At 45.8% G+C, this 22,797-nt stretch overlaps 1 protein-coding gene across 6 annotated transcripts in view; it reads right to left on the minus strand.

Annotated features, from left to right (window-relative positions):
• The window catches only part of DIAPH3 (diaphanous related formin 3), a 1,416,707-nt gene that overhangs the window by 571,662 nt on the left and 822,248 nt on the right, over positions 1-22,797 (minus strand). For all 6 annotated transcript variants that reach the window (XM_063952903.1, XM_063952906.1, XM_063952905.1 and 3 more), the window contains 3 exons: positions 21,872-21,964; positions 5,053-5,147; positions 2,702-2,803 (listed from right to left, as the gene is read on the minus strand). In XM_063952903.1, the coding sequence (XP_063808973.1) occupies positions 2,702-2,803; positions 5,053-5,147; positions 21,872-21,964 (290 nt within the window). The remainder of the gene's footprint in view (positions 1-2,701; positions 2,804-5,052; positions 5,148-21,871; positions 21,965-22,797) is intronic.

Below are 22,797 nucleotides of genomic sequence, written 5' to 3' on the forward strand. Positions count from 1 at the left end.
TAGACCAACCCCAAATAATTACTCTCCTTTATATGGCAATACTTCCATATGCCTTTTGGAATCCGCATCACCTGACCACTGTCGCGTCCATAAACTTCTTCTGGCAGATATGGACATCGCACCTACTCTCGATGCCAGAGTGCAAACATCCCTCTGAGCATCTCGCATATAAAGAAATGCATCCTTTAATTGCTCTAGAGTCAATAAAATACTGTCCCTATCCAGGGTATCAATATTTTCAGTCAGGGAATCCAACCACACTACCCCAGCACTGCACATCCAGGCTGAGGCTATTGCTGGTCGGAGTATAACACCAGTATGCGTGTATATACTCTTCAGGGTAGTTTCCAGCCTCCTATCTGCTGGATCATTGAGGGCGGCCGTATCTGGAGACGGCAACGCCACTTGTTTTGATAAACGTGTGAGCGCTTTATCCACCCTAGGGGGTGTTTCCCAGCGCGCCCTAACCTCTGGTGGGAAAGGGTATAATGCCAATAACTTCTTAGAAATTAGCAGTTTTCTATCTGGGTTAACCCACGCTTCATCACACACGTCATTCAATTCCTCTGATTCTGGAAAAGCTACAGGTAGTTTTTTTTACCCCCCACATAATACCCCTTTTTGAGGTACCTGCAGTATTAGAGATCTGCAAAGCCTCCTTCATTGCCGTGATCATATAACGTGTGGCCCTATTGGAAAATACGTTTGTTTCTTCACCGTCGACACTAGATTCATCTGTGTCGGTACCTGTGTCGACTGACTGAGGTAAGGGACGTTTTACAGCCCCTGACGGTGTCTGAGACGCCTGAGCAGGTACTAACTGGTTTTCCGGCCGTCTCATTTCGTCAACTGACTTTTGTAATGTACTAACATTATCACGTAATTCCATAATTAAAGCCATCCATTCCGGTGTCGACTCCCTAGGGGGTGACATCACCATTACCGGCAATTGCTCCGCCTCCACACCAACATCGTCCTCATACATGTCGACACACACGTACCGACACACAGCAGACACACAGGGAATGCTCTTATCGAAGACAGGACCCCACTAGCCCTTTGGGGAGACAGAGGGAGAGTTTGCCAGCACACACCAAAAGCGCTATAAAATGTATATAAACAACCCTAAAAGGTGTTGTTTTTGTTATATGCGCTTTAAATATATAAATATCGCCAAAATATGCCCCCCTTCTCTTTGTTACCCTGTTTCTGTAGTGCAGTGCAGGGGAGAGTCCTGGGAGCCTTCCTCACAGCGGAGCTGAGCAGGAAAATGGCGCTGTGTGCTGAGGAGAATAAGCCCCGCCCCCTTTTCGGCGGGCTTTTCTCCCGGGTTTTGAGATATCTGGCCTGGGTTAAATACATACATATAGCCTTAATGGCTATATGTGGTGTATTCTTTGCCATCAAAGGTATTAAATATTGCTGCCCAGGGCGCCCCCAGCAGCGCCCTGCACCCTCCGTGACCGTTCAGTGTGAAGTGTGTAGCAACAATGGCGCACAGCTGCAGTGCTGTGCGCTACCTTCATGAAGGCTGAAGAGCCTTCTGCCGCCTGTTTCCGGACCCTCGATCTTCAGCATCTGTAAGGGGGATCGGCGGCGCGGCTCCGGGACGAACCCCAGGGTGACCTGTGTTCCGACTCCCTCTGAAGCTATGTCCAGTAGCCTAAGACTCCAATCCATCCTGCACGCAGGTGGGTTGAAAATATCTCCCCTAAGTCCCTCGATGCAGTGAGCCTGTTGCCAGCAGGACTCACTGAAAATAATAAACCTAAAAACTTTTTCTAAGCAGCTCTTTAGGAGAGCCACCTAGATTGCACCCTGCTCGGACGGGCACAAAAACCTAACTGAGGCTTGGAGGAGGGTCATAGGGGGAGGAGCCAGTACACACCATGTGATCCTAAAAGCTTGCTTTTGTGCCCTGTCTCCTGCGGAGCCGCTATTCCCCATGGTCCTGACGGAGTCCCCAGCATCCACTAGGACGTTAGAGAAATATATATATATATATATATATATATATATATTAAATAGCAACTTTTATTTCAGATAATCAAGCTGGGGACATCAATATATTGAAAACCTACAGATTACCAATCAACTACATTGCAAATACTTTGTTCACATGAAGCTATGGCAGTGTGTGCACTGAGCATCATCATTCAGAACCATCCACAGACAGTGTACACATTGCTGCAAAACAACTTTAAAGAGATGGTATAGAAGTGAGGTCTAATCAATCACTAACATCTCAACAATGAAAATGATCTGGGAAACCACAAATATTTTCTGCCGGCTCAACCAGGATATAGCTTCATAAACTGGATATGTGCAAAATATTTTCCGTGCAGAATGTAAAATAAAAATTGTTGAGTGTGAATTTCTTCAGGACTCATTTATTAAAACTTTTGTACCTTTTCCCAGTCATAATGACATCATTTTAGAAATACATCTGTACATAAATTATATCCACTGTGACCTTTAGATGAAAACCATTTATGGGAATTAGCACAGATAATACTGTATATCTCAACACCTTTTATCTCATAGCTATAAAAAGCTGTCTAGCACTAAAGTGGATTTACATCTCCTTCATCCTCTGCTAAACCCATTCAGCTTGATAGAGTCACAAATGCAATTGTGTCATCAAACAATTCTTTTTAAAGATAAAATTGCATGAAACAGATTGAGAAACACTTATACTCACCACAACACCAAATTGTTCTGGTTCTGACAAGCTGCTGTATTCACTTTTCAGTTTGGCCAAAGCCGTCAACTTAGATTGTTCAGGCATATGTTTTATTAAGTTCTATTTAAGAGAAGAGAGAAATATTTGAATTCAAGAGTCATGTACGAAAATGTAGCAAAGCAAAGTTTTATTCATTTATGCTAAAATTAAAATATATACAAAATGACCATATTACTATTAATGTAATGCAGTAAGGACCATAAAAAACCATAAGAATGGAAAGAACTATTTATAAGGCAAGCCCTCAGTCTTCATCTGCATGCCGCACAGCAAGCACACTGTAGGATCATGTCTACCCCCATGCCCGTAGGATACACATCCCATTCTCAGGAGACTCCTCCACAATCTAGAATCCCTTTAGAACTGTAGAGAGGCACTCTCTCTAGAAACACACTGTGCATCAAAATCTAATCTCCGACCATTTTAGCTTCTCTTTTTATTACATGTGGCACCTTTTCCATCACAGTATAACATGGGGTGGTAAGATGGGTCACAATAAAAAATAAAGGATTGCAATGCATATAAGATGATGAAAATATCAAGGTATTTTGTGGAGTGACTGGCCGCGCCCAGGATAAGCCCTGAAAAAAGTGTACTTTCCATTTTTAACATTTGTCATTTTACCTATCCAACTGTATTAAATGAATTCACAAGGCAGATATGTAGGCATACATCGTTATATCATATACAGCACATACAGTAGTTCAAAGGACCTTATATGATAAAATGTGCAGTGTATACTGTATTCCACATAAACCATTATACAGGTTGAGTATCCCATATCCAAATATTCCGAAATACTGATTTTTTAGAGTGAGAGTGAGATAGTTAAACCTTTGTTTTCTGATGACTCAATGTACACAAACTTTGTTTAATACACAAAGTTATTCAAAATATTGTCTTAAATGACCTTCAGGCTGTGTGTATAAGGTTTATATGAAACAAAAAATGATTTGTGTGAATGTACACACACTTTCTTTAATGCACAAAGTTATAAAAATATTGGCTTAAATTACCTTTAGGCTGTGTGTATAAGGTGTATATAAAACATAAATGCATTCTGTGCATTGCTTTGGGCTCCATCGCCATGATACCTCATTATGGTATGCAATTATTCCAAAATACGGAAAAATCCGATATTCAAAATACTTCTGGTCCCAAGCATTTTGGATAAAATATACTCAACCTGTATTAGCTTTCATTAGTATGATGTCACAAAATTATGCCAAGAATCGGAGATGCAGTATGAAGATATTGCAGATAGCTTATCTACTGCTATGCCATCAGCGTAGAAAGCTATAATCTTTTAGTTGGTGTAGAACAACATTTGGTTAAGGCGCTGCAAATATAGTAGTCAGAATATTCATATTAAATTATATATGTGAGATATTATGAATCTGCAGAAATAAGTCACTTATCATAGAAATTATTTGAATGTTTATGATCCATTACTATCCCATTTCTTAAATAATTGTGACTGTATTGCCAATAAGGACTTTTTTGTCAAATTGTCCAATGTGTACACACTATATAGTCAACGATGCGCGTTCCTGCGGGTCGTTAACAAGGTCTTCTGTCATCTCTACAACAAGTCAATGTTGGCTATTTCGATAACATCAAGGTTCATATCGTCCAGTGTGTATGCAACAAACATGTTAAATTAAACATTGAAACATTTAGCTTAATTTTGTACCACTTACACCTTTTTTATATTTTTTGTAAATTATTAAGGTCATTTTTCAGGGATTAAAAAAACATAAAAATCTATAGCTATAAATGGTTAAAAGAATAAAAAACATTATTGCTGTTATTTTTTATTTTTTTTAATGAACTCAGGTAACAATATTTAAAAAAATAAAAAATACCAGTGTAAAATCTAGTAAGGAAGAAGCCCTAACAGCTATGACATGTATATTTTAAATTGCATCAAGGGCATGCCTAAAGCTCTGCATAAACTGTACAACTACTGTATCTGTCAGATCTGGCTTGTAGGAATGATACTCTGGTAATGGATGAGCACAAATGACAATAGAACATTTGCTCCCAAAATCTGGAAAACAGACAAAATATGTAATTCAAACTGGTTAAATACATTATTTAACCAATTTTTGAGAAATACACTTTTGGTCTGTTTTCCAGAGCAAATGGTCGTTATTTGCTCATTGTCATTGGGAATAAATGGTAAATTGTCATTTGCTCTCACCCATTACTAGATTTTCATTCCAACCAGCTAGATCTGGCAGATGATCTGCCAAATAATTGTACAGTGCATGCTCAGTTTAAGTAACACGTTTACTTATTTACCTTACCTGAACCATAGATTCTGACAGATGTGTTTCATCAATTTCTAGGATACTTTTTTTGATATCTTCATAAGGCAAGCGGTATGAACCCAAGAAAATAGCTGAAAAAATATTTTTTTCAAATAAGTTCAAAGGTAAACCATAGACAATCTAAAAAGTCTTTATTCAATTTTGTACCAAAATAACGAGATCTGATCAGGTTTAGGCTGTTGGGGGGAGGGTTAGGTTTTGGTCCCGGGAAAGGGAGGATTAGGCACCCCCGGCAGGATTAGGGTGAAGCTGCAGGGGAGGGAGGGATAGGTTAAGGCTGCGTAAAAGGGTGTGGAGGGTAGGTTAGGGTTAATGCTGCAGAAAGGGATAGTTAGGGATACAGGGGCATTGGGGGAAGGTAAGTATACAGTGCCTTGCAAAAGTATTCACCCCCTTTGCATTTTTCATGTTTTGATGCCTCACAACCTGGAATTAAAATGGATTGTTGAAGGTTTGCATCATTTCATTCACAGAACATGACTACAACTTTAAAGATTTTTTTTTTTTTTGAGAAACAAACAATAAATAGGACAAAATAACAGAAAACTTCAGGGTGCATAACTACTCACCCCCCTAAAGTCAGTACTTTGTAGATCCACCTTTTGCAGCAATTACAGCTGCAAGTGGCTTTGGATAAGTCTCTATGAGCTTGCCACATCTTGCCACTGGGATTTTTGCCCATTCCTCAAGGCAAAACTGCTCCAGATCATTCATGTGTGGATGGTTTCCGCTTGTGAACAGCAATCTTCAAGTCTGACCACAGATTCTCAATTGGATTGAGATCTGGGCTTTGACTAGGCCATTAAATACATTTAAATGTTTCCCCATAGACCACTCAAGTGTTGCTTTAGCAGTATGCTTCGGGTCATTGTCCTGCTGGAAGGTGAACCTCCGTCCCAGTCTCAAATCACAGGCAGACTGAAACAGGTTTTGCTCAAGAATATCCCTGTATTTAGTACCATCCATCTTCCCTCGACTCAAAACAGGGGTGAATACTTTAGCAAAGCACTGTACTTACTTAGCCCCTGTCAAGATTCTCATCATCGGGATGTTGTGGTCGGTGTTCTGACCGCCGACATCCCGACCACCAGCAATTCATACCCAACTATAATAACACTGCAACTGCATAAGAGTCAGTACAAAAAACTGCTTAGCCATTACTAATTACAGTAGATAATAGCATTTGTGTTTTTTAATACAGTACAAAAATATTTCAAAGACTTGTAACAATGTAACTATAGCAACATAACACACACATTGTCAAACAATTAAAAGCACAAAGAAACATTAAGGGTGGTATCCTAGTACCCCTGAAGCTGCTTTGGCAGATTAAAACAGTCAGATATCACAATGTATGAAGGATGGTCATTATCGGGGGATATCCAATTAGAGGTTGTTTTGTTCGCCCAAAATTGGACCCGTGATCGCACGAAAATACATGGGTTAAGGGATAAGTCCCCTTTCCCATGTGTACTTGTGTCTCCAGTGGCCCCTTATCGTGGATTATGTTTCGGGTGTAAGAGGCACCTGAAGTATAATCCTTGATAATTGCCGGCATTGGAAGAAATGATTCCAGCAACAGGACTAATAGGATAGCCCCCGACGAACCAGTTTGTAGGGAGAAAGTACTGCTGCTAATAGGATACTCCCCGAAGTATTGATTTTAACCACTTGCCTTGCATGGTCGTATCAGATGCGACCACACCAGGCTGGGCTTTCCCTAACATAGTCACATCTGATGCGACCTGTCAGAAAGCTTACTGTGCGGATACAAGTATAGAAGCTTCCTGCAATTTCAGCTCTCAGAAGAACCTGCACATCCCTCTGCTTCCTCGATCCTTTCACCCAGTGCCTGTCGATAAATGCTGATCTGTCAGCACCCCTACCCAGAGGCTGCATACACTAGCAGCCGCTGGGGAAAAGTAAATATAAGCAGCCTTCACCTTCCCTAAGAAACTCAGGAGGCTGCAGAGAGGATCACAAGCAGGAAAAAGTAAGTTGTGATGTTCCGATCATCGATTGTCAATGTTGTAACTATTAATGTTTGTACCGATGATGATGATGTTGTTTTTTTTTTTTTATGATTCCCTTTAAAAGAAAAATGTATTGGACATACTTTAAGTTAATGTTATTTGCCTAATTCAGTCATAAAAAGTGCATTTTTTTATATATAGTTCGGTAAGTGTGTAAGCTGAATCAGTACAGCAAAAGACTAAAAAACAATGGAGACAAGAACTGGGGATACAATTAAATACACTGCTCAAAAAAAGAAAGGGAACACTTAAACAACACAATGTAACTCCAAGTCAATCACACTTCTGTGAAATCAAACTGTCCACTTAGGAAGCAACAGTGATTGACAATCAATTTCACATGCTGTTGTGCACATGGAATAGACAACAGGTGGAAATTATAGGCAATTAGCAAGACACCCCCAATAAAGGAGTTGTTCTGCAGGTGGTGACCACAGACCACTTCTCAGGTCCTATGCTTTCTGGCTGATGTTTTGGTCACTTTTGAAAACTGGCGGTGCTTTCACTCTAGTGGTAGCATGAGACGGAGTCTACAACCCACACAAGTGGCTCAGGTAGTGCAGCTCATCCAGGATGGCACATCAATGCGAGCGGTGGCAAGAAGGTTTGCTGTGTCTGTCAGCATAGTGTCCAAAGCATGGAGGCACTACCAGGAGACAGGCCAGTACATCAGGAGACGTGGAGGAGGCCGAAGGAGAGCAACAACCCAGCAGGAGGACCGCTACCTCCACCTTTGTGCAAGGAGGAACAGGAGGAGCACTGCCAGAGCCCTGCAAAATGACCTCCATCAAGCCACAAATGTGCATGTGTCTACTCAAACGATCAGAAACAGACTCCATGAGGGTGGTATGAGGGCCCGACGTCCACAGGTGGGGGTTGTGCTTACAGCCCAACACCATGCAGGATGTTTGGCATTTGCCAGAGAACACCAAGATTGGCAAATTCGCCACTGGCGCCCTGTGCTCTTCACAGATGAAAGCAGGTTCTCACTGAGCATGTGACAGACGTGACAGAGTCTGGAGACGCCAAGGAGAACGTTCTGCTGCCTGCAACATCCTCCAGCATGACCGGTTTGGCAGTGGGTCAGTAATGGTGTGGGGCGGCATTTCTTTGGGGGGGCAGCACAGCCCTCCATGTGCTCGCCAGAGGTAGCCTGAATGCCATTAGGTACCGATATGAGATTCTCAGACCCCTTGTGAGACCATATGCTGGTGCAGTTGGCCCTGGGTTCCTCCTAATGCAAGACAATGCTAGACCTCATGTGGCTGGAGTGTGTCAGCAGTTCCTGCAAGATGAAGGCATTGAATGCTATGGACTGGCCCGCCCGTTCCCCAGACCTGAATCCAATTGAGCACATCTGGGACATCATGTCTCGATCCATCCACCAACACCACATTGCACCACAGACTGTCCAGGAGTTGGCGGATGCTTTAGTACAGGTCTGGGAGGAGATCCCTCAGGAGACCATCTGTCACCTCATCAGGAGCATGCCCAGGCATTGTAGGGAGGTCATACAGACACGTGGAGGCCACACACACTACTGAGCCTCATTTTGACTTGTATTAAGGACATTACATCAAAGTTGGATCAGCCTGTAGTGTGTTTTTCCACTTTAATTTTGAGTGTGACTCCAAATCCAGACCTCCATGGGTTAATAAATTTGATTTCCATTGATGATTTTTGTGTGATTTTATTGTCAGCACATTCAACTATGTAAAAATCAAAGTATTTAATAAGAATATTTAATTCATTCAGATCTAGGATGTGTTGTTTTAGTGTTCCCTTTATTTTTTTGAGCAGTGTATTAAAAACATGTTCTTGTTTACAAACAGCACAAGGCCAGGGGTCCTTTTTAACAGTTAAGATTATAACTTACATGCAATCACCTAATAGGTAGTTTTTTGAAGGACTATTTACTAAGCATTGGATGGAGATAAAGTGGACGGAGATAAAGTACCAGACAATCAGCTCCTAACTGCCATGTCAAAGGCTGTGTTTGAAAAAAGGCAGTTAATGTAGGAGCTGATTGGGTGCTACTTTATCTCCGTCCACTTTATCCCCATCCAAGGCTTAATAAAACGAGATTTATGGTAAGAACTTACCTTTGTTAAATCTCTTTTGTTGCGTGGTACACTGGGCTCCACAAGGATTGGACAATTGGGTGTAGAGTAGGATCTTGATCCGAGGCACTAACAGGCTCAAAGCTTTGACTGTTCCCAGAATGCACAGTGCCGCCTCCTCTATAACCCCGCGCCCCTGCACAGGAGCTCAGTTTTTAGTTAAACAGCCCAATGAAGTAGCAGGAAAAGAGACAACAACATTTAGTAGCCACATACACCACACTCTCATGACAAGAGAAGTGTCAGCGGCTAATGCCATACCAACCCAAAGAAGCCAAGTGTGTCAGGGTGGGCGCCTTGTGGAGCCCAATGTACCTCACAGAAAGATATTTAACAAAGGTAAGTTCTTACCATAAATCTTGTTTTCTGCTGCGGGGTACACTGGGCTCCAAAAGGATTAGACAATGGGGATGTCATAAAGCAGTTCCTTATGGGAGGGGACGCACTGTAGCGGGCACAAGAACCAGGCATCCAAAGGTAGCATCCTGGGAAGCGGCAGTATCGAAGGAATAGAACCTTATGAACGTGGTTCCCAGCCGCCTTGCACAATTGATCTAGGGTCGCACCACGTTGGGCCGCCCATGAGGGTCCAACCGACCGAGTAGAATGGGCCGTAATGTGTGCAGGAGCTGACAGACCAGCCCTCACATAAGCATGTGCAATCACCATTCTAATCCATCTGGCCAGGGTCTGCTTGTGAGCAGGCCAGCCACATTTGTGAAATCCAAACAAAACAAAGAGAATCAGATTTTAAAAGAGAAGCAGTTCTCTTCACATAGATACAGAGAGCCCGTACCACATCCAAAGACCGCTCTTTGGGAGACAAATCAAGAAACCACCTTAGGCAAATATACGGGACGAGCCCTAAGAACTGCCCGGTCACGGTGAAAAATCAGATATGGGGAACTACAAGACAAGGCACCCAGATCCGACACTCTTCTAGCAGAGGCAATAGCCAGCAAGAACACCACCTTAAGGAAAAGCCACTTAAGGTCAGCTGAACCCAGGGGTTCAAACGGAGGCTCCTGCAATGCCTCCAAAACCACCGACAAATCCCAAGGAGCCACAGGCGGGACATAGGGAGGTTGGATACGCAACACACCCTGAGTGAAAGTATGAACATCAGATAAAGTCGCAATTTTTCTCTGAAACCACACTGACAAGGCAAAAATATGAACCTTGAGGGAGGCCAGACGCAGACCTAAATCTAGGCCCTGCTGCAGAAAAGCCATACGTTTCGCTGTACTAAACTTGGAAGCGTAATTATTAGATGCGCACCAAACAAAGTAGGAATGCCAGACCCTATGGTAAATCCAAGCAGAAGCCGGATTCCGGGCCCGCAACATAGTTTTAATGACCTCTTCAGAAAAACTCTTAGCCCTCAAGACGGAAGCTTCAAGAGCCACACCGTCAAAGATAGCCGGGCTAGGTCCTGGTAGACACAGGGGCCCTGAACGAGGAGGTCTGGGCGTTGTGGAAGTAGAAGTGGACGCTGTGACGATAGGCCTTGCAGGTCTGAGAACCAGTGCCGTCTGGGCCACGCCGGAGCTATGAGAAGCAGATTTCCTTTTTCTTGCTTGAACTTCCGAATCACCCTGGGCAGGAGTGACACCGGAGGGAACACGTACGGCAGCCGAAACACGTACGGCAGCCGAAACCTCCACGGCACCGCCAGCGCATCCACGAATGCAAGACCGGAACCTTGTGATTGTGTCGAGGCGCCATCAGATCTACATCTGGAAGACCCCACTTTTACGCTATGAGTTGAAACACTTCTGGATCTAGGCCCCACTCGCCAGCATGCACGTCCTGACGACTGAGAAAGTCCGCTTCCCAATTCAGGACTCCCGGAATGAATATTGTCGATATGGCCGGCAGATGGCGTTCCGCCCAATGTAGAATCTGTGAGACTTCCTTAATTGCCAAACGGCTTCGAGTGCTGCCTTGATGATTTATGTAAAGCCACTGTGGTGGCGTTGTCCGACTGTACTTGAACAGGACGGTTCTGAAGTAAATGGTGGGCCAGATTCAACGCATTGAAGACCGCCCGCAATTCCAGAATGTTGATCGAGAGGAGAGATTCCTCCTTAGTCCACCGACCCTGAAGGGAGTGTTGCTCCAGCACCGCGCCCCAACCTCTTAGACTGGCATTTGTCGTCAACAGGACCCAGTTGGATATCCAGAAGGGACGGCCCCTGCACAATTGTTGGTCTCGGAGCCACCAAAGTAGCGACAGACGGACTTCCGGAGTCAATGAGATTATATGAAACCTGATCCGGTGAGGCAGGCCGTCCCACTTGACTAGAATCATCCTCTGGAGGGGGCGATAATGGAATTAAGCATACTTCACCATGTCGAATGCTCAGACCATGAGGCCCAGCCCCTGCATTGCCGAATGTATCGACACTTGCGGATGAGTAAGGAAGCAACGAATCCTGTCCTGAAGCTTCAGGACTTTATCCTGAGACAAGAACAACTGCTGGTTGTGAGTGCCCAATAGCGCTACCAGGTGCACCATGCTCTGAGCAGGGACCAGGGAGGATTTCTTCCAGTTGATGAGCCACCCGTGGGCTTGTAGAAACCGGACCGTCATATCCAGATGAAGTAGGAGAAGTTCTGGGGAATTTGCCAGGGTTAACAAGTCGTCCAGGTAAGGCAGTATCCTGACCCCTTGACGGCATAGTACCACCGTCATCACCACCATTACTTTGGTGTAGACTAGCGAAGCCGTTGTTAAACCAAAAGGTAACGCCCGAAACTGGTAATGGAGGTTGCCAATAGCAAACCTCAGGTATTGCGGATGTGACGCTGCTATAGGAATATGCAGGAAAGCATCCTGTATGTCCAGGGAGACCATGTAGTCCCCAGGTTCCAAGGCCAGAACTATAGAGCGAAAAGTTTCCATACAGAACTTGGAAACCTTCACAAACCTGCTCAATGCCTTGAGGTTGAGAATGGTCCGGGAGGACCCATTCAGTTTCGGAAAATAGAAACAGCGGATAATAGTACGCCCGCCCCCTCTGAGCAAGAGGCACCTGTACTACAACTCTTGTATCCAGGAGTGTATGTACCACCGAATGCAGAGTGTCTTGTCCAAAGGGACGTCTGTTGGCAAAATCGATGAGGGGGTCGGTTTTTGAAGGCTATGTCGTAACCTCGAGTGACGACTTCCCGTACCCAGGCATCTTAAGTGGTCTTCAACCATTCCTGGGTAAACCCTAGAAGCCGGCACCACACCCTGGGATCCCCCAGGGGGAGGCCTGCCCGTCATGGGGCAGGCTTACCGGTCTTGGAAGCTGGCTGACAGGCATCCCAGGCTCTTTTGGGTTTCGGCTTACCAGGTTTGGAAGTGTGGGCCTGCTTGTGGTACGCCTGACCTTTTTCTTTACCTGAACGGCGAAAGGACGTACCTTTAGCCTTCTACACAGAAGGAGCAGTATTTGGCAGACAGGCAGTTTTGGTAGAATATCTCCCTTGAAAGGGAGTACCTCCAGGGTTTTTCTAGAGTCCAGATCCACAGACCAGGATCTCAGCAACAATGGGGGTCATTCCGAGTTGTTCGCTCGTTATTTTTTTTCGCAACGGAGTGATTAGTCGCGAATGCGCATGCGCAATGGCCGCAGTGCGACTGCGCCAAGTAAATTTGCAATGCAGTTAGGAATTTTTCTTCGTTCTGGTGATCGTAATGTGATTGACAGGAAGTGGGTGTTTCTGGGCGGAAACAGGCCGTTTTATGGGTGTGTGCGAAAAAACGCTACCGTTTCTGGGAAAAACGCGGTAGTGGCTGGAGAAACGGAGGAGTGTCTGGGCGAACGCTGGGTGTGTTTGTGACGTCAAACCAGGAACGACAAGCACTGAACTGATCGCAGATGCCGAGTAAGTTTGAAGCTACTCAGAAACTGCTAAGAGGTGTGTAATCACAATTTTGAGAATCTTTCATTCGCAATTTTGATAAGCTAAGATTCACTCCCAGTAGGCGGCGGCTTAGCGTGTGCAATGCTGCTAAAAGCAGCTTGCGAGCGAACAACTCGGAATGAGGGCCAATATCCGGCGAGCCAGGACTGACGTAGTAGAGGCCTTGGCTGCTAGGATACCGGCATCTGAAGCCGCCTCTTTAATATATAGAGAATCTGTGACAATATATGACAAGCATTGTCTAGCATGGTCAGAGGAGATATCAGCTTCTAACTCCAAGGCCCATGCTTCAAAAGCCTCGGCAGCCCATGTAGCTGCAATAGTGGGCCTTTGTGCAGCACCCGTGAGGGTGTAAATCGCTTTCAGACAACCCTCCACACGCTTATTCGTAGGCTCTTTTAGAGACGTGACGGTAGTGACAGGCAGATATGAGGAAACCACCATTCTTGCCACATGCGAGTCCACTGGAGGAGGCGTTTCCCAATTCTTAAACAGCTCTGGCACGAGGGGATAGCGAGCCATCATCTTCTTTTGAGGCACAAACTTTGTACCCAGGTTTTCCCAGGGTTCCTGACGTATAGCCACTAGGTGGTCAGAGTGAGGTAAAACTTGTTTAACCACCTCCTGCACTTGAACCTATCTGGTTTCTTAGGAGGGACGGATGGCTCAGGATCATCCGTAATCTGTACAATTAACTTAATAGCCTACAAAAGATCAGGAACATCCACATGTGAACTACCCTCCCCATCAGCCATATCTGAGTCAGAACCTGTGGGGTCAGTGTACGTGCCGTCTTCATCAGACGAGGTGTCAGTACAGCAGTGGATTGTGAGGAGACAAGTGCTCGCTTAGAGGACCCCTTGGACTTAGGCGACCGATGGTCAGACTTTTTAGTAGTCAGGGACTGGTTCAACTTCTTTAATTGAGCAGATAAATTGTCCGCCCACGGCGGGTTAGCTGCAGGGACCATACGGTTGTACCGGCATTGGGGGTCCCATAGGGGGTGTTAGTTTATGAACTAGCGTATGCAGAAGCGTGGAAAAAGCGGCCCACGGTGGGTCAGTATGTGCCTCCGTTGCCACAGTCCCACTGGGGGGGAAAGAAGCCCCCAGAACCAGAGCCCACAGCTGCTATATTCTCCTCATATGGGTCAGTGGCTTCAGCAACAACGGCAGTGTGTTCAGCCCCAGAACCATTACCCTCAGAAGCAGACAGACATGATATAACTTGTAGTATGAGGTAACATTACAATTATCAGCAGCACTATACCTCTAAACCCAAATCCCTGCGCAGTGTAGTCAGCACTAGCAGAGATAAAGGAGAGATATGGTGACTAAATCACAGAGAAAAATACGTAATACGGTATATCTTTGTGAAAATCCTATATTAGATAAAACCTGACGCACCAAGTCCCCTCAGGTTATAGAATATAGGGATAGCAAGTTTAGTGAAAGACACGAAATGGACAACACTCAGCTATCAAATGCACACCCAGAAAGTCACAGTTTGTACAATGCAGAGGTTATTACTGACAATAATACTGCACTGGACCAGCTTACACAGCTATATAACAAGAGATATAACAGTACACAGTAAGAACTGGATGTATATCACAGGGTAATTGTACTATAAAACCCTGACTAAATGCACTCTTTCTTAACTATCACTGTCTAAAAAGGCAGGTAGAATTCTTAAGTGTCATGTAAAGGCACAGCACTGACAACCAGACGGCTTTACATAGGAGGATTTGCCCAAGCAGTCCCAGGAACAGTGAGCTGAGGGATAATGGCGCCCAGACACTGACAGGGAGTGAGGAAAAGACAGAGATGCAGCTACAGGGCGGGAACACTTGCTAGAAATGGCGCCCTGGGGCTGGGGCTTCAGGTCTAAGCCTTATCCCCCTGCTGGCAAAACCACTGGGTACTGTGGGCAATATAAAAATCGGTTTAGAGAGAAAACCTGACCTGCACCCATGCCGTGATGATCTAGTGGGATCGCCTGTACTGCCACAGTGTCCACCGCCAGCGCGCACGGGCCGCCTCCCACTGACCGTGCCGGATCACGATAAAGACCAGGTCCCGCAAGCGGTACCCACTTACCACCTCCAGAAGCGCGGCCACGCGATCCTGGAGAGCCCCAGCCGTGTGTGTCTAACGTGAAGAAAACCGGAGCCTCCGCTGTAGGTAGCCGGCAACCAGGGCTCGGGAGTGTACAGCGCCGCTGGGCAGAGCTGGAGCAGCAGCAGTGAATGTCTCCTGACATTTACCACCGCTGCTGCTCTTGAAGTCTTCACTTTTTCTTCACAAAAAAGCTCTTTTTAGGGTTGCCTGGAGCAGCCCCCTGTTAAGTGACTACTTAATGCAGCACCAACTTACAAAACTGAGCTCCTGTGCAGGGAGGCGGGGTTATAGAGGAGGCAGCGCTGTGCATTCTGGGAACAGTCAAAGCTTTGAGCCTGTTGGTGCCTCGGATCAAGATCCTACTCTACACCCCATTGTCCAATCCTTGTGGAGCCCATGGTACCCCGCAGCAGAAATAGACCATTTAATACTTTACTACTTCGTTTTCAATAAAAGTGTGTGCGCGTGCGTGCGTGTAAAAATAAGATTTTACTTACCGATAAATCTATTTCTCGTAGTCCGTAGTGGATGCTGGGACTCCGTAAGGACCATGGGGAATAGCGGCTCCGCAGGAGACAGGGCACAAAAATAAAAGCTTTAGGATCAGGTGGTGTGCACTGGCTCCTCCCCCTATGACCCTCCTCCAAGCCTCAGTTAGGATACTGTGCCCGGACGAGCGTACATAATAAGGAAGGATATTGAATCCCGGGTAAGACTCATACCAGCCACACCAATCACACCGTACAACTTGTGATCTGAACCCAGTTAACAGTATGATAAAACGAAAAGGAGCCTCTGAAAAGATGGCTCACAACAATAATACCCCGAATTTTTGTAACAATAACTATATACAAGTATTGCAGACAATCCGCACTTGGGATGGGCGCCCAGCATCCACTACGGACTACGAGAAATAGATTTATCGGTAAGTAAAATCTTATTTTCTCTGACGTCCTAGTGGATGCTGGGACTCCGTAAGGACCATGGGGATTATACCAAAGCTCGCAAACGGGCGGGAGAGTGCGGATGACTCTGCAGCACCGAATGAGAGAACTCCAGGTCCTCCTCAGCCAGGGTATCAAATTTGTAGAATTTTGCAAACGTGTTTGCCCCTGACCAAGTAGCTGCTCGGCAAAGTTGTAAAGCCGAGACCCCTCGGGCAGCCGCCCAAGATGAGCCCATTTTCCTTCTGGAATGGGCTTTTACCGATTTTGGCAGTGGCAGGCCTGCCACAGAATGTGCAAGCTGAATTGTACTACAAATCCAACGAGCAATCGTCTGCTTAGAAGCAGGAGCACCCAGCTTGTTGGGTGCATACAGGATAAACAGCGAGTCAGATTTTCTGACTCCAGCCGTCCTGGAAACATATATTTTCAGGGCCCTGACAACGTCAAGCAACTTGGAGTACTCCAAGTCCCTAGTAGCCGCAGGTACCACAATAGGTTGGTTCATGTGAAATGCAGAAACCACCTTAGGTAGAAATTGAGGACGAGTCCTCAATTCTGCCCTGTCAGAATGAAAAATTAAGTAAGGACTTTTATATGATAAAGCCGCCAATTCTGACACACGCCTGGCTGAAGCCAGGGCTAACAGCATCGTCACCTTCCATGTGAGATATTTGAAGTCCACAGTGGTGAGTGGTTCAAACCAATGTGACTTTAGAAAACTCAACACAACATTGAGATCCCAAGGTGCCACTGGAGGCACAAAAGGAGGCTGTATATGCAGTACCCCTTTTACAAATGTCTGAACTTCAGGCATTGAAGCCAGTTCTTTCTGGAAGAAAATCGACAGGGCCGAAATTTGAACCTTAATGGACCCTAATTTTAGGCCCATAGATAGTCCTGTTTGCAGGAAATGGAGGAAACGACCCAGTTGAAATTCCTCTGTAGGGGCCTTCTTGGCCTCACACCACGCAACATATTTTCGCCAAATGCGGTGATAATGTTTTGCGGTTACGTCCTTCCTGGCCTTGACCAGGGTAGGGATGACTTCATCTGGAATGCCTTTTTCCCTCAGGATCCGGCGTTCAACCGCCATGCCGTCAAACGCAGCCGCGGTAAGTCTTGGAACAGACAAGGCCCCTGCTGGAGCAGGTCCTTTCTCAGAGGTAGAGGCCACGGTTCGTCCGTGAGCATCTCTTGAAGTTCCGGGTACCAAGTCCTTCTTGGCCAATCCGGAACCACGAGTATAGTTCTTACTCCTCTCCTTCTTATGATTCTCAGTACCTTTGGTATGAGAGGCAGAGGAGGGAACACATACACTGACTGGTACACCCACCGCGTTACCAGGGCGTCCACCGCTATTGCCTGAGGGTCCCTTGACCTGGCGCAATATCTGTCTAGTTTTTTGTTTAGACGGGACGCCATCATGTCCACCTTTGGTTCTTCCCAACGGTTTACTATCAGGTGGAAGACTTCTGGGTGAAGTCCCCACTCTCCCGGGTGGAGGTCGTGTCTGCTGAGGAAGTCTGCTTCCCAGTTGTCCACTCCCGGAATGAACACTGCTGACAGTGCTATCACATGATTTTCCGCCCAGCGAAGAATCCTTGCAGCTTCTGCCATTGCCCTCCTGCTTCTCGTGCCGCCCTGTCTGTTTACATGGGCGACTGACGTGATGTTGTCCGATTGGATCAATACCGCCTGACCCTGAAGCAGGGGTTTCGCTTGACTTAGGGCATTGTAAATGGCCCTTAGTTCCAGAATGTTTATATGAAGAGATGCTTCCATGCTTGACCACAAGCCCTGGAAATTTCTTCCCTGTGTGACTGCTCCCCAGCCTCTCAGGCTTGCATCCGTGGTCACCAGGATCCAATCCTGAATGCCAAATCTGCGGCCCTCTAGTAGATGAGCACTCTGCAGCCACCACAGAAGAGACACCCTTGTCCTTGGCGACAGGGTTATCCGCTGATGCATCTGAAGATGCGATCCGGACCATTTGTCCAGTAGATCCCACTGAAAAGTTCTTGCATGGAATCTTCCGAATGGAATCGCTTCGTAAGAAGCCACCATTTTTCCCAGGACCCTCGTGCACTGATGCACTGACACCTGGCCTGGTTTTAGGAGGTTCCTGACTAGCTCGGATAACTCCCTGGCCTTCTCCTCCGGGAGAAACACCTTTTTCTGGACTGTGTCCAGAATCATTCCTAGGAACAGTAGACGTGTCGTTGGAATCAGCTGCGATTTTGGAATATTTAGGATCCACCCGTGCTGACGTAACACTACCTGAGATAGTGCTACTCCGACTTCTAACTGTTCCCTGGACCTTGCCCTTATCAGGAGATCGTCCAAGTAAGGGATAATTAAGATGCCTTTTCTTCGAAGAAGAATCATCATTTCGGCCATTACCTTGGTAAAGACCCGAGGTGCCGTGGACAACCCAAACGGCCGCGTCTGAAACTGATAATGACAGTCTTGTACTACAAACCTGAGGTACCCTTGGTGAGACGGGTAGATTGGGACGTGGAGATAAGCATCCTTGATGTCCAGAGACACCATATAGTCCCCTTCTTCCAGGTTTGCTATCACCGCTCTGAGTGATTCCATCTTGAATTTGAACCTCTTTATGTAAGTGTTCAAGGATTTCAGATTTAAAATTGGTCTCACCGAGCCGTCCGGCTTCGGTACCACAAACAGCGTGGAATAATACCCCTTTCCCTGTTGTAGGAGGGGTACCTTGATTATCACCTGCTGGGAATACAGCTTGTGAATGGCACTAAAACAGCCTCCCTGTCGGAGGGAGACTTTGGTAGAGCAGACTTCAGGAACCGGCGAGGGGGAAACGCCTCGAATTCCAGTTTGTACCCCTGCGATACTACCTGTAGAATCCAGGGGTCCACTTGCGAGTGAGCCCACTGCGCGTTGAAATTCTTGAGACGGGCCCCCACCATGTCTGAGTCTGCTTGTAAAGCCCCAGCGTCATGCTGAAGACTTGGCAGAAGCAGGGGAGGGCTTCTGCTCCTGGGAAGCGGCTGCATGGTGCAGTCTTTTTCCCCTTCCTCTGCCCCGGGGCAGGAAGGAATGGCCTTTAGCTCGCTTGTACTTATGGGAACGAAAGGACTGAGTTTGAAAAGACGGTGTCTTTTTCTGCTGATGTGAAGTGACCTGGGGTAAAAAGGTGGATTTTCCAGCCGTTGCCGTGGCCACCAGGTCCGATAGACCAGCCCCAAATAACTCCTCCCCTTTATACGGCAATACTTCCATATGTCGTTTGGAATCCGCATCGCCTGACCACTGTCGCGTCCATAACGCTCTTCTGGCAGAAATGGACATAGCACTTACTCTTGATGCCAGGGTGCAAATATCCCTCTGTGCATCACGCATATATAGTAATGCATCCTTCAAATGCTCTATAGTTAACAGTATATTGTCCCTATCCAGGGTATCAATATTTTCAGTCAGGGAATCCGACCACGCGACTCCAGCACTGCACATCCAGGCTGAAGCGATTGCTGGTCGCAGTATAACACCAGTATGTGTGTATATACTTTTAAGAATATTTTCCAGCCTTCTATCTGCTGGTTCTTTGAGGGTGGCCGTATCAGGAGATGGTAACGCTACTTGTTTAGATAAACGTGTGAGCGCCTTATCTACCCTAGGGGGTGTTTCCCAACGCGTCCTAACCTCTGACGGGAAAGGATATAGTGCCAATAATTTTTTAGAAATTAGTAGTTTTTTGTCGGGGGAAACCCACGCTTTATCACACACCTCATTTAACTCATCTGACTCAGGGAAAACTATTGGTAGTTTTTTCACACCCCACATAATACCCTTCTTTGTGGTACTTGTAGTGTCAGAAATGTTCAATGCCTCCTTCATTGCCGTGATTATGTAACGTGTGGCCCTACTGGACATTACGTTTGTCTCCTCACCGTCGACACTAGACTCAGTATCTGTGTCTGGGTCTGTGTCGACCCACTGAGGTAACGGGCGTTTTAGGGCCCCTGACGGTGTCTGAGACGCCTGGACAGGCACTAATTGATTTGCCGGCTGTCTCATGTCATCAACCGTTCTTTGCAAAGTGCTGACATTATCACTTAATTCTTTAAATACGATCATCCAGTCAGGTGTCGACTCCCTAGGGGGTGACATCACTAACCCAGGCAATTGCTCCGCCTCCACATCATTTTCCTCCTCATACATGTCGACACACACGTACCGACACACAGCACACACACCGGGAATGCTCTGATAGAGGACAGGACCCCACAAGCCCTTTGGAGAGACAGAGGGAGAGTCTGCCAGCACACACCAAGCGCTATATATATATATATACAGGAATAACCTTATATAAGTGTTATTCCCTTATAGCTGCTGTTTATATAATTTTTAGCTGCCAATAGTGCCCCCCCTTCTCTTTTTTACCCTGATTCTGTAGCAAGTCTGCAGGGGAGAGTCAGGGAGCCGTCCTTCCAGCGGAGCTGTGAGGGAAAATGGCGCTTGTGTGCTGAGGAGATAGGTTCCGCCCCTTCACGACGTCCTTATCTCCCGCTCTTTTCTGTAAAAATGGCAGGGGTTAAAATACATCCATATAGCCCAAGAGCTATATGTGATGTATTCTTTTGCCAACCTAAGGTATTATCTGTTATATTGCGTCTCAGGGCGCTCCCCCCCAGCGCCCTGCACCCTCAGTGACCGGAGTGTGAAGTGTGCTGAGAGCAATGGCGCACAGCTGCGGTGCTGTGCGCTACCTTAGTCTGAAGACAGGATCGTCTTCTGCCGCCGATTTCACCGGACCTCTTCGCTCTTCTGGCTCTGTAAGGGGGCCGGCGGCGCGGCTCCGGGACCCATCCAGGCTGAACCTGTGATCGTCCCTCTGGAGCTAATGTCCAGTAGCCTAAGAAACCCAATCCACTCTGCACGCAGGTGAGTCCGTTTCTTCTCCCCTTAGTCCCACGATGCAGTGAGCCTGTTGCCAGCAGGACTCACTGAAAATAAAAAACCTAAAATACACTTTTATTCTAAGCAGCTCAGGAGAGCCACCTAGCCTGCACCCTTCTCGTTCGGGCACAAAAATCTAACTGAGGCTTGGAGGAGGGTCATAGGGGGAGGAGCCAGTGCACACCACCTGATCCTAAAGCTTTTATTCTTGTGCCCTGTCTCCTGCGGAGCCGCTATTCCCCATGGTCCTTACGGAGTCCCAGCATCCACTAGGACGTCAGAGAAAAAGAGTGTGTGATTTCTTTAGCCTTAACTAATTTTTACAGATTTGAATGAACTCAGAAAAAATGCAGTATTCAGATTAGGTTTCATAAAATATACATAGCCTTAGCTGTTAGATGTTGTTTAGGGATCAGTAGTATTTACCGATGATCGGGATGCCTGCCGTCAGTATACCGACAACGGCATCCCGATCAGTATGCTGGCACAGGGGCGAGCGCAAAGAGTCCCCTTGCGGGCTCGCTGCACTCGCCACCGGTTCTATTCTCACTCTATGGATGTCGTGGACACGAGTGGGAATAGCCCCTGCAAGCCGGGATTGCGGCTGTAAGCATTGTCAGCGATCGGGATCCCGGCATAGGTATCCTGACCGCCAGGATCCCGACTGCCGGCAACTTGACTGCATACCGTTGTTTAATACCGAACATACCATACCTCTGCATACTTACATAAATTTTGGGCAATTTTTGGTTCCAACACCTTAAGTTCCTTTATTCGCTTCTTGGTAAAAACAGTCTCTTCACATTCTTCATCTTTTTTAACTGTTTCAATAAAAAGAATAAAACACCTTAAAGACAGCGAGGGATCTCTAGTACTGTGCTTGTCATTGTAACATAAGAACTTTGATTTTGTTATCTGAATATGATGATCACGAGATTTTGCAAAGGCAATAATGAATTACAGAAGGACATCATAGAAAAATTGCTTTAAAAATGTAGTGCTAGAGCAATCTGACTTAATGTAGAATGATGCAGCTTTAGTGTACATGCTTAAAGCTGAATTTACACAAATTGCTTAACTGTTCTACATCTTATATTATATTATTTTGCAGTTTTCTAACTACTATAGGTATAAAATAATAGATGGTTAAACGGGGCAAATACAGATGTAAAGTTAAACACCCATCTACACTCCACTGTAACATGTAGTGAACCAAGGGCTGGCTAAGTCTCTTTGTAAAAAAAATAAACTACAATACTTTAATATGGAAAATAGAGTTTGATTTTAATTTAGTTTAATCACGCCATGTCTGCACGAGACACTTCAGATAATGAGCTGTGTGCTATATGTTGCCACATAACTAAAATTTGGAAAAGGATAAATTTGAAGGACTTTTTGTCTTTTTACAACCTATGTAACCGTGATTCAATTCTACAATTCTCAAAATATATTCAATAATACATCAGAAAATCCACTTAAAAATATATGTGCACACAATTTATAGAAATTTTAGAAGGCTACGACACTGTACGCACATCTACATTAATATTTTATTTCTGTACCATGGAATCACACAGTGCTTTATAGGATGTGCTAAAGCTACAAGTCAAACAAGGTAATGCTACAGGAGCTATAAAGGAAAGTACACCCAACA

This window comes from Pseudophryne corroboree, chromosome 2, assembly GCF_028390025.1.
Source record: "Pseudophryne corroboree isolate aPseCor3 chromosome 2, aPseCor3.hap2, whole genome shotgun sequence".
NCBI classification, from domain to species: domain Eukaryota; kingdom Metazoa; phylum Chordata; class Amphibia; order Anura; family Myobatrachidae; genus Pseudophryne; species Pseudophryne corroboree.